Source organism: Anabas testudineus, chromosome 10 (genome assembly GCF_900324465.2).
Source record: "Anabas testudineus chromosome 10, fAnaTes1.2, whole genome shotgun sequence".
Taxonomy (NCBI): Eukaryota; Metazoa; Chordata; class Actinopteri; order Anabantiformes; family Anabantidae; genus Anabas; species Anabas testudineus.
This window is the reverse complement of record NC_046619.1, coordinates 18,132,904-18,146,428: the sequence shown is the minus strand read 5'-3', so window position 1 is coordinate 18,146,428 and position 13,525 is coordinate 18,132,904. Positions and strand designations below refer to the sequence as shown.

Sequence of the window (13,525 nt, the reverse complement as noted above, 5' to 3'; positions counted from 1 at the left end):
AATCCTAATGATGTGACCTCCCCAAACCAGAAGTGCTTTAAAAGGCAGATTGTTCCATTCTGTGGTGTAAAGCATGTTTGTCAGTATGACAGCTGTACAGATTGATTACTAAAGGAGAACTAGAGGCACAATCAAAACTTCTTCAAAGCACTTTGATGGTGCCCTCAACAGGAAAGAAATGTCCTCACAGTCTACAAAGGGTGTCATGTATGGTCCTTTAGGGCTCAGTTGACGCCGATAGAAATGTTATCTTTGCTGCTAAGGCTGCTAGGCTCGAGGGGGCAGGAACACCCTAAAGGCCACACAGGGGCTTTTAGTTTAGTTTAAGTCCACAGGGGCAAAATGGTACAAGGGCTGATGTTATCTTTGGCACTTGGGCCCATGGAGGTTACATAACGTCCTTGAGAGCCCTATCAAGGATCTATTGTTAGTGATGCAACCACCTAGAGTATTCTGCAAGGGTCCTGCTCTGCAGAGGATTCTGCTGTTAGATGTTATCTGTGCTTTCGAAAGCTCTGCTGTGGGTGGCCTGAACGTTGTTTTCCTACCAGGTTGCTTTCCTACCAGGACAGTTCCTGATGTTGATGAACAGGTAAAGAAAAGAGAGGAAAATAAAATGAAAATATTTCTATTGTTATCGACATTTGGATATAAACAGACTGGTCAGACATTAGAACTATGCATTTTGGCTGTACTTAGTGTCAGAAGGTAATAAAAACCTTATCACAGCTTTCTGTCTGTCTCCATCAAACTTGTGAACGATAACAATTAGTGTCAAAAAGGGAATGCAACATAGCTGTTAGATTCAAAGTCTGTAAGAAGTGAGGTAGGGGAGATTGAAGAGGCAGTAAACATGAGACAGAAGGACAGAGAAAAGCAAAAGGTGACGTGGACAGAAATTTAGAATATAGAAGGAATAACTAACAAAGTGAGAATAATCAATAAGGTGATGAGCAAATGGAGAGAAAACTTGAGGATAACAGGAGAGAACAAATTAAATCGAAAAAATGAATAATGGAAAAGAAAATCGCAAAAATAGCAGGATGAAACAAGGGAAGTACGAGAAAAAGAATAAAGGTGGAGGGCATTATCGTTTCCTATTGATCATTAATAATTCAGTCTGCATCGATCCACCTGAGGGCGTCTGGCTGCATCACAAGTTGCTGTGTGTGTATGTGTGTGTGGTGTTAGAGGACCGTTACACACTTGCATAAAGCTTGCATAACCTCAGCTGCTGTTTTATAATGACATGAGTCCCGTAGTCACACACACACAACATATATATATATATATATATAAAACATACTGATTGACCTTGTGTTGTGTGTGTGTGTGAGGTTGTTACATAAATCTGCAGTACTGGTGTCATTGCGTGTGTTTGTTAATCAACAGACACATTATCACATCACAGTCGCCTCCTTTGTTCATGATACACACACACACACACACACACACACACACACACACACACACACACACACACACACACTTCCTGCCTATGGAGAAACAGAAGAACAAATGACATGATACACGCCCTTGTATCTGATCAGCTGGGTTCTGCACAGCTCTGTAGCCTAAATAACTATCTGCCCACCCTGAGTGGCGCCTGTGTGGTGAATTTTTTGATAACTGCAACAAACATAAACGTCATGGCGACTTAGATACATCTTCATTCTTTTTCACCTCTGCTGCTCTAAACACACTCAGCACTTGATCTGTACCCTGTCTCTCTAACACACAGTGTGCACACGTGTAGTGTATGCATGTTCTCTGTTTAGACTCTTGCTGCCTGACACCCACACCCTCCAAGGTAATTTAATTTAGTATGTGAAGGGAGTCGAGGCGTACCTGATGTTCTAAATGTTGTCCTTTTCCCTCTCTCTATAGCTCCCACCTCTCCCCTATATCCATCCTGCCTGCTGACTCTGCTGAGTAAGTCCACACAAACACTCACCAGTACAATATATCCACTGACAAAGGCAAACACTTCTTTATCTGCAGTCTTGCATACATGCACTGCAGCAACCTACAAACACACAAAGAAACTGCACACTGCAATATGTATGCAAAGCAATAATATGCTGATTGGAGTAATTTGTGTGATATCCTGCATATTTTATTAAGAGGATGATTCGAGTAAAGGGCCATCTGCTTAAGAGGCTGATGAAATAACAGGAGTGCTTGGAGAGAGTCGAGTTGAGAGAAAGATTGTAGGTCAAAAGGAAGTGATAAGGAGGAAGGAGGGAAGCTGACTTTGTGTTTTGTGTTCAGTTATGATGCTAAACTAAAGCGTGACTACAACAAGAACTTAATAATTATGACGTCCAGTGTTTCTCTACTGCATGAAATGGAATCAGAATAAATACAATGTGATTTACAATGACTGACTTGAATGCAAAAGGGTCACAAATACAAGGTGTCTCAGGGTTCAGGAATAATACACAACAACATAAAATGTGATCACTAATGTGTCAATAACAAAAGAAAACACAACAGCAGCAAATGGTTCTATATCAGGTGAAGTTTTTACACATGTGCACAATCATCATTTGCACCAGTTGCATATGCATCAACTATATTTTCAAATTAATTAAAAATGTTTGTTTCTGTAATTTTTCAAGTAAAAATCATAAAGAATATATTTTATTTACACCCAGCTGTTCAGTATTTAATAAAGTTAATGAATAACACAAAAAGATAAAGTAAAATAAAAACAAAAATTATGATGAGTACTGGAATGCTAATCTTGCATGTCAGCATGTCAAGGATAACGAATCACTGACATTATTGTTGAATTAGGAGTGCATATGAATCACAATTTATTTTGTGCAGAAATGAATCAATAGAATCAGTAGTAGAATCACTTCAGCTGTTTTCAAGCCAATCTGAGAGGTTGTTCCCATATCTGATCGCTGTAACACAGTCCTGTTAGCTGTTGATACAGCTTAAGGAGAAGTAGGTAGCACTTAGTTTGATGCAGTGGATCTCCAAGAAAAACAAGGCAGGTTTGTTGCCATATAGGAATAAGATTGAACAGGCATCTGATTTGAGAGCGCGATCTGAAAATGATCAATTGTAAAGCCCTAATTTGAGAACATTGACTGTTAGCCAATATCCAGAAGTACGTTAAATAGCTGCAGGGGTTTGGTTGTGTCTCTGATTGTGATGAATGTCATCACTTACCTCTCGCTCTCGTGGTGGATTCAAAAGCCCTCTCCTCTGCTGGGAGGCAGACTAAATTTTGACAACAGCAGCAAAAGCACACATAGGTGCAAACGATTGTCTTTATTGTGAATGTGAACGAGAAACTGCAAGTATCTCATATTTTACTGCTTTCAGTGTTTAGAGTGTGGAAGTGGCTGTGTTTGTGTGATGGATAGTTATTATTAGTAGAGCCTCTTTCAGTGAGAATTGCTGCTGCAGGCAAAAGTGGGTATGTGTTTCAATCTGCACAAAGGTGTGTGTTTGGCTGATATATATGCTCAACCACATTTATGTGACCTCGGCCCAACACCTGTGAGTTGTTGCCGTAAATGGACATAGTTGTGAATCTGTAAAATCATGTACCTTAGCTGGTATAAATATGGCTACTAACTGTGGAGAGTCAAGAGCAGAGACGTTATATAATATAATATAAACATGCAGAAAAAAGTGGGATGAATACAGATTAAACTAGGTGAAGAGAGGATGTGAAACCCACCAGCACAAATGAGTTGGAGGGAGCTGGGGGACTTTCCCAGTAGGTCTTCAACCTCTATTTTTGTCTAAGCGAGCAGAGAGACACAGCTAAAAGCCTACTGTAAGCCAGAGTAAATGAGGGAGGGATACATTATGATGACACACACGCGGTCAAGCAAGTTAAATAAAATCTTAGCAGAGCCTGTGGAGCAGAGGTCAGTGTGTGCTACCTTTTATAGGCTGCAGTGTCCTCTCCTCCTCTCTCTTCCTCAGCGGTAGCATTATTAATCCTTTCAGAACAGGACCAGGTTATGACTTAATAAGGACTTGAATCGAAAAGAAACCATTTCAGTGCTTGTTAGGCTCTCAAAATGTGTGATTCATTACCAACATTTACTAATGTCTCCTTGTGTATATACGTCATAGCCAGATACATTTTTGTATTTGGCAAAGTGGGAATAAACATATCAGTTTTTATTTAATGCTGCAGTCGTTTGTGTGTAAAAGTATTAGTGGATGCCTCTCTATTCATTAATAAAGGCTGATGACAGGTAGGATTATGTGTGGAGGCTTACATGTGCTTCCAGAAACGAATCCATTAAGCTTAATGGATTCAGTGTAACATAAATTAATCTCACGTAGTGGCAAGTTAACAGCGCAACACAATAGAGAGCATTACATATCACTGAGCTTTTATAGAACAGAGGGTAGTAGCGATATTTAGCAGTTTACACACTGTTTTTAGTGTTACACCATTAAAATTAGTAAATTTGATTGTTGAAGGTGGTTTATGGAGCTGTGTAGCATATTATTATAGTAATTAATGTTTACAGGTTTTATGTTTACAGTGCAGGTTATGGTTTAAAAATGTGTAGTACTTTTAATAAATTCTCTTTTTCACAGCATGCGTTCATGTTGGACAATATTTGTCATATGTATTTTAATTTTTCAGACTAAAACTGTTGCATTTACTGTGGTTTCACTAATACTGACATAAATTTGTTTAATGCTGAAACCACAATGAAGTGAATCAATGAATGAACACAGACAGTCAAAACTGGACTTACGTGGATATTTTTGCTGGCTGGGAATTTTCTTACCATAGAGTCACATCACCACTGAATAAACAGACAACACATAGTCACAGGATCTCCTCCAGTGTATTTAAGTAATTGCGGCTTTGGTCCATTGTAGACAAAGTCACTGGTAAACTGAGTAAACATTTTACCCTTAACACAGCTGAGCTGAACTCATTTCAGTGGAGGAAACTCAATATTTAACACAGCTCTAACCATAGTCTGCAACAGTAGATGTGGACTGTGCTTTAAAGACCTAGCTTTAAAGGTGATTTTCATTTACTGTCCTTTGGAAGGGGACAGAAAACACTATCAAATCAGCTGTTGATGTCCACTAAGGTCACCAAGATAAGATAAATAAGCTAGAACATGGCACAACACCAAAAACATAATAAATATGCTTTTTAGTCAAACAGTATGTGTAAATACACATAGAAATCCTGGTAAAATTAATTATGTTGACCTAATGTTGTGTGTCCTCCCCAGGATAATTCAGAGAACCATTAGAGCTGCAGTGGAGCATCACTTCTTTGAGCTGAAAACCTCCATCGACCAAGATCTCAGCAGCTATGACAGCCAGGGGTGAGTGAACATACACACAGAAACATACAGTACAATGCAGAGAGACACATATTAAAAAAGCAAACATTTTAAATCAAGTATAAGCAAACATACTGTGTACAGTGAATTTCTTACACACCTTCAGCAAACTTTATAGTTGCACCTGCTGAGATTTGAAGCGGTATCGGATAACTACAAAGAAACATATTTGTCATAGTGAACATTGTGTAAAAAGACACAAAGCCATTCAGATACTGTAGTTCAAGTTACCAGTAAACCATGTTGACAGCAGTTACTTTAACAAGTGAACTATATATGAGGAGAGCAGCTGTTCAGCGGTCGGTCACCTCCAAGAACAAACAGGATGTCAAGGAGTTTGTATGTCTCTAACATCAAGGAGACGTTTTACTCCATGAAGGTTCAGAATAGGCAGCTGAATGCTAATCTGCATAGCAACCACATAAGTGCAGTGGTGTTTCTGTGCTAGAGTATTCATTTGGTTTTAAAATATCAGTATTTCATCAACATTTTAAATGTTTTTTTTCCAGAGTGAGTCCCAGTGAGCCTGCAGACCAGAGTTACCATGGAGATGAGGAGCAGCAGACTGATCCTGAGGACAGTCCCTGCGACACCAAAGGGGAAATCCCACTCACCCAAGCCGAAAGTCAGACAGACACACAGGTCAGCGGGTGTTTAGTCGAGAGTTTCCTCAAAACACACACACATCACAGAAACTAGTTATGTGGGCTCTCAGCATATTTCCCATCACTGCCCTTCTGCCTGTCTCAGTGTGACACTTCACTGCACGACTGAATGTTTGAAAATATCACCACAGTCCCTCTTTGTTCTGCTCCAACTGCTACAATAGATCTTTTAGTAAAGAATTGATGTTTTTTTTAATTATTTCATGTGGTGTCATTTCATTATAATTTTGTCAAATTGACAGATTAATCATATCAGAATTCAGAATTTATATCACTTCTGTGACACCAAATGACAAATATATTTGTTTAAAGAAATCTCTGCTAATTGGTTAAATTAAGAGTAGAGATCATGGAAGGACACAAGCTAAGCTCCTCTCCTGTGTTTTTAAGTAAGCATCACATTTATTCTTAGTAGGTTTTATGCACTGGAAATCAAAACCGCCTCTGTCACTATGTCCCTTGAACTTATTTAAGCAGTAATCTTGGTCCAAATCTTAAAATAGATCGAGAATGACAGGAGCACCTGGGCACTGAACGCACGCACACCGTTCACTTTCTTTACATAACCATGACAACACCAGTGTGCCGTGTTATATGTACAGTACACAGGGCTGCTATCACATGTCACTGCACACTGACTAATAACTTTATTTGTTGTGACAACAATGTGAAATTCAATTCACTGAGCAGAAAAAAAAAACACTTTTCGAGCCTTAAATTAGTAGTACTACTGTAAAGATTAGTCTGAACTCTGAATTACAGGTTAGTGATGGTAACGGTAAAAACCCATCACTCTGACTTTGGGATTTCTTTAGGTGGGAAGTTTGTAACACAAAGGGGAAGAGAGATAAGAGTCACTTGTGAAACACAGTATATTTTTACTTAGACATTACCTCTTTGTTTCCTGATGAATGGAATTTTCCTGAGCAGTAATGTGTCGAGGGCACATTTAAATGTTTATTTGTCACAGATTTCTTCTTAGCTGTAACACACACACCAACCCTCTGTTCCTCAGTAGTAAGGAAGTGACACATAGTCTCTAGGAACAGGGATGCACCTGTTTCTGTTTGCATCCAGTTTATATTCTTAACCTTTCATGTCTCTTGCTCTGCTCAACTTGTTTTGTTTGAATTCTGATTATCTTTAATAAACAAACCCTAAATTCTTATTGTCTCTGTCTCCCAGGATTCCTTGGACTCTGGCGCCACCCTGCAGGAAAGCTTAGGAATGGACCTGGATGCGGAGGCCATCAGAGATGCTGAGAACAACATCAACACTGCCATGTGAGCAGACACATTTCTAGTTTTTTTTCAGACCATCACTGAGTTTACGTTTACTTAACATCAATAAACAACAAGCACATATTCTAGTGTGCTTTTTATTCTAGTAGTTCACACTAAAATCACTAAATAAGAGTTTAACAGATCAAGATAGACTTTGGACTTAACCAGTATGTGTTTTATGTTGCATGATGAATGGAGAGGTGATGTCAGTGATGTTGTCATGCACTGATCACGTCAACATCCTGTCTCCACTAAAGCTCATTTCCACATGTTCTGTGTGTAGTTTAACACCTCGTCCGTCATACTGCATCACGTTTCCTGCTGATTATAAACACGCACAGTTACTGCGGTTGATTTGCCGTGCAGTTTTTAATTGTGAAAATGACTCAGGCAGGCGGTGTTTAAATGCCGGTTCAGACTTGTTCATCCTTTTTAGTCATAATTATTGTTTATGTTTATTATTATGTTTTATGTGTCTTATTTTTGATTTTAGGCAGGAAAATCAACCCTGTGACACCACGGAGCAGATTAAAATCATAAGATGTGTAAGTATAAATATGTGATTTGTTTTAGTTTTTTGAGATCTGCAAAAAATGTAAAATATTTTTTTAAAAATTAAACAATATTACTTGACATTTATTCAACAGCATTTGTTTACCAGTTGTTATTTCTTTACTTTCTTTTCACCAGGACTCGGGTCCATGCCGCTGTGATCAGAACGCCAACACCAGCGAGACCAACAGGAACCACCTGTCCCCATGCCAACCAACCTCTGGCCACAACCCCCACCTCCAGCTTTTTCCTGACAACCAATGGGAAGGTACGAATCTGCATATCTCTGTTAAATAAAATGTATTAGTTTTGGATGAAGAGAACTGAAATTTAAAGAGACACACCTCATATCCACACTTTACGTTCATCCTCATTTATTTGTTTTTAAACAGTCAATAAATGTTGCTGCTCTTCTCTGCTGTCTCTCTCCCTGACCCTGTTCCCTCTTCTTCCTCCTCCTTCCATCCAAACAGCGTCACCCCCCTCCCATCTCCATCTCCCTTCCATAGACTTCTCATGTATGCATCTGCAAAAAGAAGGCCAAGGTAAGTACTTTCATACTGTATGTGCCCACACATCCACCATGCTACCCATAATGTTCACTTCGTCCCTTCTCTCTCGTTGCTTGTTTGGTAAACTTTGCGTCTCTGCTCCTCACCTCTGTCTTGTTATATTTTCAATTCTTCCTCTGTTTTCTTTTCCCTTCAATTCAGCTCATTAGCATCTAGCAGGGAGTCTGTAGGGTCCCAAAGGAGAAAAATAATGACTTGGCAGCTTGTTTGTGTCTTACTGATATGTATGATACTTAACCCCCCCATGTAGTATTCTTCTTACCCAAGGATTTAATTACTCTTTTCTCTCCCCCTTTCCTAAAATCTTTAATATAGTTTTCATTCCATCCTCTCTTTATTTGTTCCCTCCTCTCTCCAGACCCTGTCCCTGCTTACAAATCCTGGCAGGATGATAATGAGAACGGAGAGGCTCAACTTTCCCCTCTTGCCAGTCGCATGGTTCCTCTCCCCCTGCTGCCCCTGGAGGAGGATGACGAGGAGGATGAAGGGGAGGCAGGACAAGATGCCTCCCCATCTTCTTTTCGCTCCCAGCCTCACCTTCTGGCTAGGCGCTTTCTCGACTTTGGAGCGCACAGCGCCCAAAGGTTCCTCCAGCAGGACCCAGACGCGACCTCACCCACCAAAACACAGAGGTACAATGATGAGGAGAAGAAGGGTCTTATCTGTCCTATATTTGTTTCAGAGTATAAACGTCTGGTTTGTGGTGTATCGCTCACAGGCCGCGGCGAGCATCGTTTGGCTCCAAAGAGGCGATGAGAGGAGGAGATTCAGTCACTCATCAACTCACCAAGAAGCTTCAGCACCTGAAGAAGAAAATCAAACAGTTTGAAGAGCAGTTTGAGAAGGAGATGAACTACAAGGTGAGGCAACAAAACACATGATGATCACTTACATGAGTCCGTAGACCCGAAGGTCTAAAGACCCAAACATAAACAAAGTTACTAGAAATTATACAGGTGTCATGACAAATTCTAATAATGTAATATTTAGTTTAGGCCAATATCCTCCTGTATTGTTCTGATCGTTCTCTTCTTCTGTCTTTTGTCCTCGTTGTCCCCCCCTCCTCCTCGTCTTCTTTGCAGCCCTCTCATGGAGACAAGGCAGCTAACCCTAAAGTCCTCAAATGGATGACTGACCTCACCAAGATCCGCCGGCAGATTAAAGGTATAACCAGTCACCTCTTTCCTGTGAATGTGTGCATTTGTGTGTCTGTGTGCCATCCCGTTCTGGCGCTGAACAGCTTGACCCTCCTCACTCTTAACCTTTTGACCTTTTTAACAACACTGCATGTTTAACACAAGTAAACAAACACGCACATGCCAAGGGTTGATGTGGCTCACACCCTCTAATGTGCTGGTGCGTCCTTGTGAATCCAGATTCATTACACGTGGGGTGAGTTCAGTACGGTGAAACTATTGTCATCATTAAATATCAGGATATTGTGTGGAGACGCTTTAGTGTATGTGTGAGTGAATCATAACACAGGTATAAATCATAATAAATCATTTTCTACTTGTCACTTCCTCCATCGTTTCATCATACTGAACAAACCCCATGACACTCGCCCTCCTCTCTGTGAGAAGGCAGCGCTCCTTTTCGGAGAACACAGTGGCCGATACGTTTCTCTGTTTCAAATCAAATATGAAAAACAATAACAATAAAGCACCCACTCTCCACTTTCCTCCCTCCTCCTCCTATCACCCAACGACTGATTGATTGATTGACTGACTGATCGGCCAACCAGGACGCCAGCACCACCTTTTACCCAGAAGCACGCTGAGGCACCAGGCTTTGCTCCATTCACACAGGCGCCACCATGCTCCCTCCTCCCCTCCCGCCTCCTCCTCCTCCTCCTCTATCTGCTCACCTCCCCATCACACACTCACCCCCCCACTCCACCCCTACTCAGGCCTGAGCTCTAGACCGTTTCACCTCAGTAAGTACCAACCCCTCAGTAAGTAGACATTAATACACTGACAGTCACAATGGGGCGGCATTGTGACCGCATCTTGCTTGCTTGTTTAGGTTTAGGTGCATTTCTGTTGAAACAGCATGTTGGCATGGGAAATTCAACAAGTGGCGCCTCAGAAAGAAAGAAAACTGTTCTATTCAGACATTTGTCAACTTTTATTTAAACACAGGAAACAGATAAAGCTCTTACTTCAACATTTCCAGAAGTGTATTTAAATTCTAAATACACTTGAGTTGAGTCGAGAGAAATCAATTACCTCTTATATGCACTGTAAAAAAAGTTAACTTATTTACTGCTTAGTTTCAGTACCACTATAGGGAAAGGTTTGTTGCGAGCAGCAGCTACTATAATAATTCTTCTATCATTAGGTTGTACAATATTTGAGTTTTACAGACAAGTAGAAAAAAGTGAAGGAAAAGTTTGTTTGCTGCGTTTGGGTTTTTACTTGGTGTTGTGCGTGTTGTCCCAGAATCATCTCCCCTTTCCTTACATTGTGATTGGCTCACTTTAAATGTGGCAGCTGTTTGTTCAACTCCTGCATGTCTGATCATCCAGAGAAGTTTCACGTGCTACTTAAAGATTTGTTCCCCTGTTCCCTCTACAACCCCTGTTCATCATACTGTACTTCACGCTCTCCACCATTTCCCTCTCCTTCTCTAGATGCCAAACACCGTGCAGAGACCGAGCTCGGCCCTCAGACTCGTTCTCGGAGCAACACCTTGCCCAAGAGCTTTGGCTCCACGCTGGATCATTCTTACGATACAGCAGCTGAGGTCAAGGGTCCACGTCCCACCAGGGAGGAAACACTGGAGCTGATTGAGCGCAGGGTCAAAGGGAAGAGGCAGGAGGATGGCTGGCCTGACGACATCAAGGTTAGTAGTAGTGGCAGGAGCAGACCTCTGCTCAGGAGAAGGTCAATGGAGCAATGACTGTACAAGATTTCATCAAACATCCTGCATCAAGTTGTGTTTTAAACAACGTGAAACAAAACCAGCAAAGATTTAGAGCCGATAGTTTGTACAAACCAATATTTATTTATCTAAATCTTAATACAATTACAATTACACTGCCCATCCAAAAAAAAAGTCACTTTGTTGGTTCATCTTTAGCTTTGATTACTGCACGCATTCACGGTTTCAAATGTCACAACATTTATTTCTATCCAGAGTTGCATTCATTTTTCGATCTTGCGATCCATTTATGGAATAGCACGGTCATTCAGCTGACCTCATTCTTTGGACACATAACGTTGCTGAACCTTAACCTGCAGCAATCACATTTCATAGCACTGCCCCCACAAGCTTGTACAGTAAACACTAGGCATGATGGGTGCATCACTTCACCCTTCTCTCTTCTTACCCTGATGCTCCCATCACTCTGAAACAGGGTAAATCTGGACTCATCAGACCACATGACCTTCTTCCATTGAACAGTTCTTAACCCAGTTTTAATAGTCTAATCAATGATTCATGCCAATAATTTGACCCTTCTGAAACAGATTTACATCTTTTCCACGACCAAATCCAGGTGCTGACCTTTTTTTGGACGGGCAGTGTACACATTAGAACTAACACTAACTTATAAAATAGTTTTCTAAATTACTTACAATAGCAGCTGTTTCTATCTTTTTGTCAACTGCATGAAGTTAAACTATATAAACAGCTTGTTGTATAATTCATCAGAGTTCAACACCAGAACACACTACATTTTACTAAATTACCCACACTGTCGAATCAGGTCTCCTGAAGGGAGATTTTGTGTCAGGACTGAATTAGATTGTTGTAGCTCTGTACCTAATAAATTACCAACAGAGTTCAGCTTTCAACATCAGAAAGATGTGACTGAAAGAGAATTTCTGCACCTGGAAGAAATTACAGAAAAATAAAGTATTAATTCTGTATCAGATGATCTCATACAGTGCTCTAATGTTATTTAGCATTATAGTTAAACACATGTGACACTCATTGTATTTAGTTTATTATTAATCTCACAATTACCTGTGTCTTTTCTGTTTCTGTAGAAAATGACCAAGGAGCAGTTGTCCTGTGAGAAGACCGTGTTACAGAAAAACCTGCTGCACTATGAAGACTTGCACGGTCGACCTGTGAGTTAATAAACAGATTTCATCATGAGAAGATTTCACTTCATCTCAGCACTCATTCCGACGTTTTCTTACCAGTCCACCTTTTCTCAGGTGACCAGAGAGGAGCGTCTGGTGGTGAAGCCTCTCTACGACCGCTACAGATTGGTCAAACAGATGCTCACCAGAGTCAGCATCACCCCCATCACTGTATGTACAAATAAACACTACAGTTATATTTAGTACTTAAATGACACCAATCATCTCCTATGCTCTTATTAATTATACATTCCCTCTCTCTCACCCAGATGTCCCCCTCCAGTAAGAGGAGGATTCAAACCCTGCAGCCAATCATTGAGGGTGAAACTGCTCATTTCTGGGAGGAGATCAGAGAAGAAGAGGAAGACGAGCAAAAGGGTGGAGGAGAAGAGGAAGACAAAGAGGAGGAGAGGGAGGAGGAAGAAGAAGAGGAGGAGGAGGAGGAGGCAGAGAGCAGCGGTGGGGAGATGCAGAGCTCTGAGGTCATCATGGCTGTCGACCTTGTGACCCAGACTGAGAAACCGGCGAGGAGCCAGAACCAACCCGAGACGCAGAGCGACTGTTCAATGAGAGCCAAGCTGGAGGAGGGGTCGGGCCGGCTGGCGTTGGACCTGCGACTCTCCAGCTCCAACGCCTCGTCCATGTAAGACAAAGATTTAATCAGCACAAGCAGTCGCCTAAGTTTACATTTAGCTTCCTCAATTTTTATTATTATTATTATTATTATTATTATTATTATTATTATTATTATTATTATTATTATGTACTTTACGTTGTATTAATTTGTGTCGGTGTAAGTGAAGGAAGCTCCGAGTCTCTTACAGGAGAGAAACAGGTTTAACACGTCACTGAGCTCGTAGCTCAACACACGTCTTTAATCCTCTTTATCAGCTCAGGTGTATTCATCTTACCTGGACATGATCCCTCCACAGCGACACAGTTCACTTCCTGTCCTCCTTTTCTGTCTGGACTCAATCCTTCATTTATGGGTCAAGATGCAGATGGTTC

At 40.8% G+C, this 13,525-nt stretch overlaps 1 protein-coding gene across 6 annotated transcripts in view; it reads left to right on the top strand.

Annotated features, from left to right (window-relative positions):
- fam13b (family with sequence similarity 13 member B) overlaps positions 1-13,525 on the top strand; it is a 59,357-nt gene that overhangs the window by 41,522 nt on the left and 4,310 nt on the right. For 2 of the 6 annotated variants that reach the window (XM_026357460.1, XM_026357461.1), the window contains exons 8-22: positions 1,888-1,932; positions 5,241-5,336; positions 5,864-5,996; positions 7,205-7,302; positions 7,796-7,847; positions 7,993-8,122; positions 8,328-8,399; positions 8,785-9,058; positions 9,145-9,286; positions 9,509-9,590; positions 10,171-10,362; positions 11,059-11,270; positions 12,419-12,502; positions 12,578-12,688; positions 12,787-13,160. In XM_026357460.1, coding sequence (XP_026213245.1) covers positions 1,888-1,932; positions 5,241-5,336; positions 5,864-5,996; positions 7,205-7,302; positions 7,796-7,847; positions 7,993-8,122; positions 8,328-8,399; positions 8,785-9,058; positions 9,145-9,286; positions 9,509-9,590; positions 10,171-10,362; positions 11,059-11,270; positions 12,419-12,502; positions 12,578-12,688; positions 12,787-13,160 — 2,097 coding nt within the window. The remainder of the gene's footprint in view (positions 1-1,887; positions 1,933-5,240; positions 5,337-5,863; positions 5,997-7,204; positions 7,303-7,795; positions 7,848-7,992; positions 8,123-8,327; positions 8,400-8,784; positions 9,059-9,144; positions 9,287-9,508; positions 9,591-10,170; positions 10,363-11,058; positions 11,271-12,418; positions 12,503-12,577; positions 12,689-12,786; positions 13,161-13,525) is intronic. The other 4 variants (XM_026357462.1, XM_026357463.1, XM_026357464.1 and 1 more) reach the window with 4 other exon arrangements.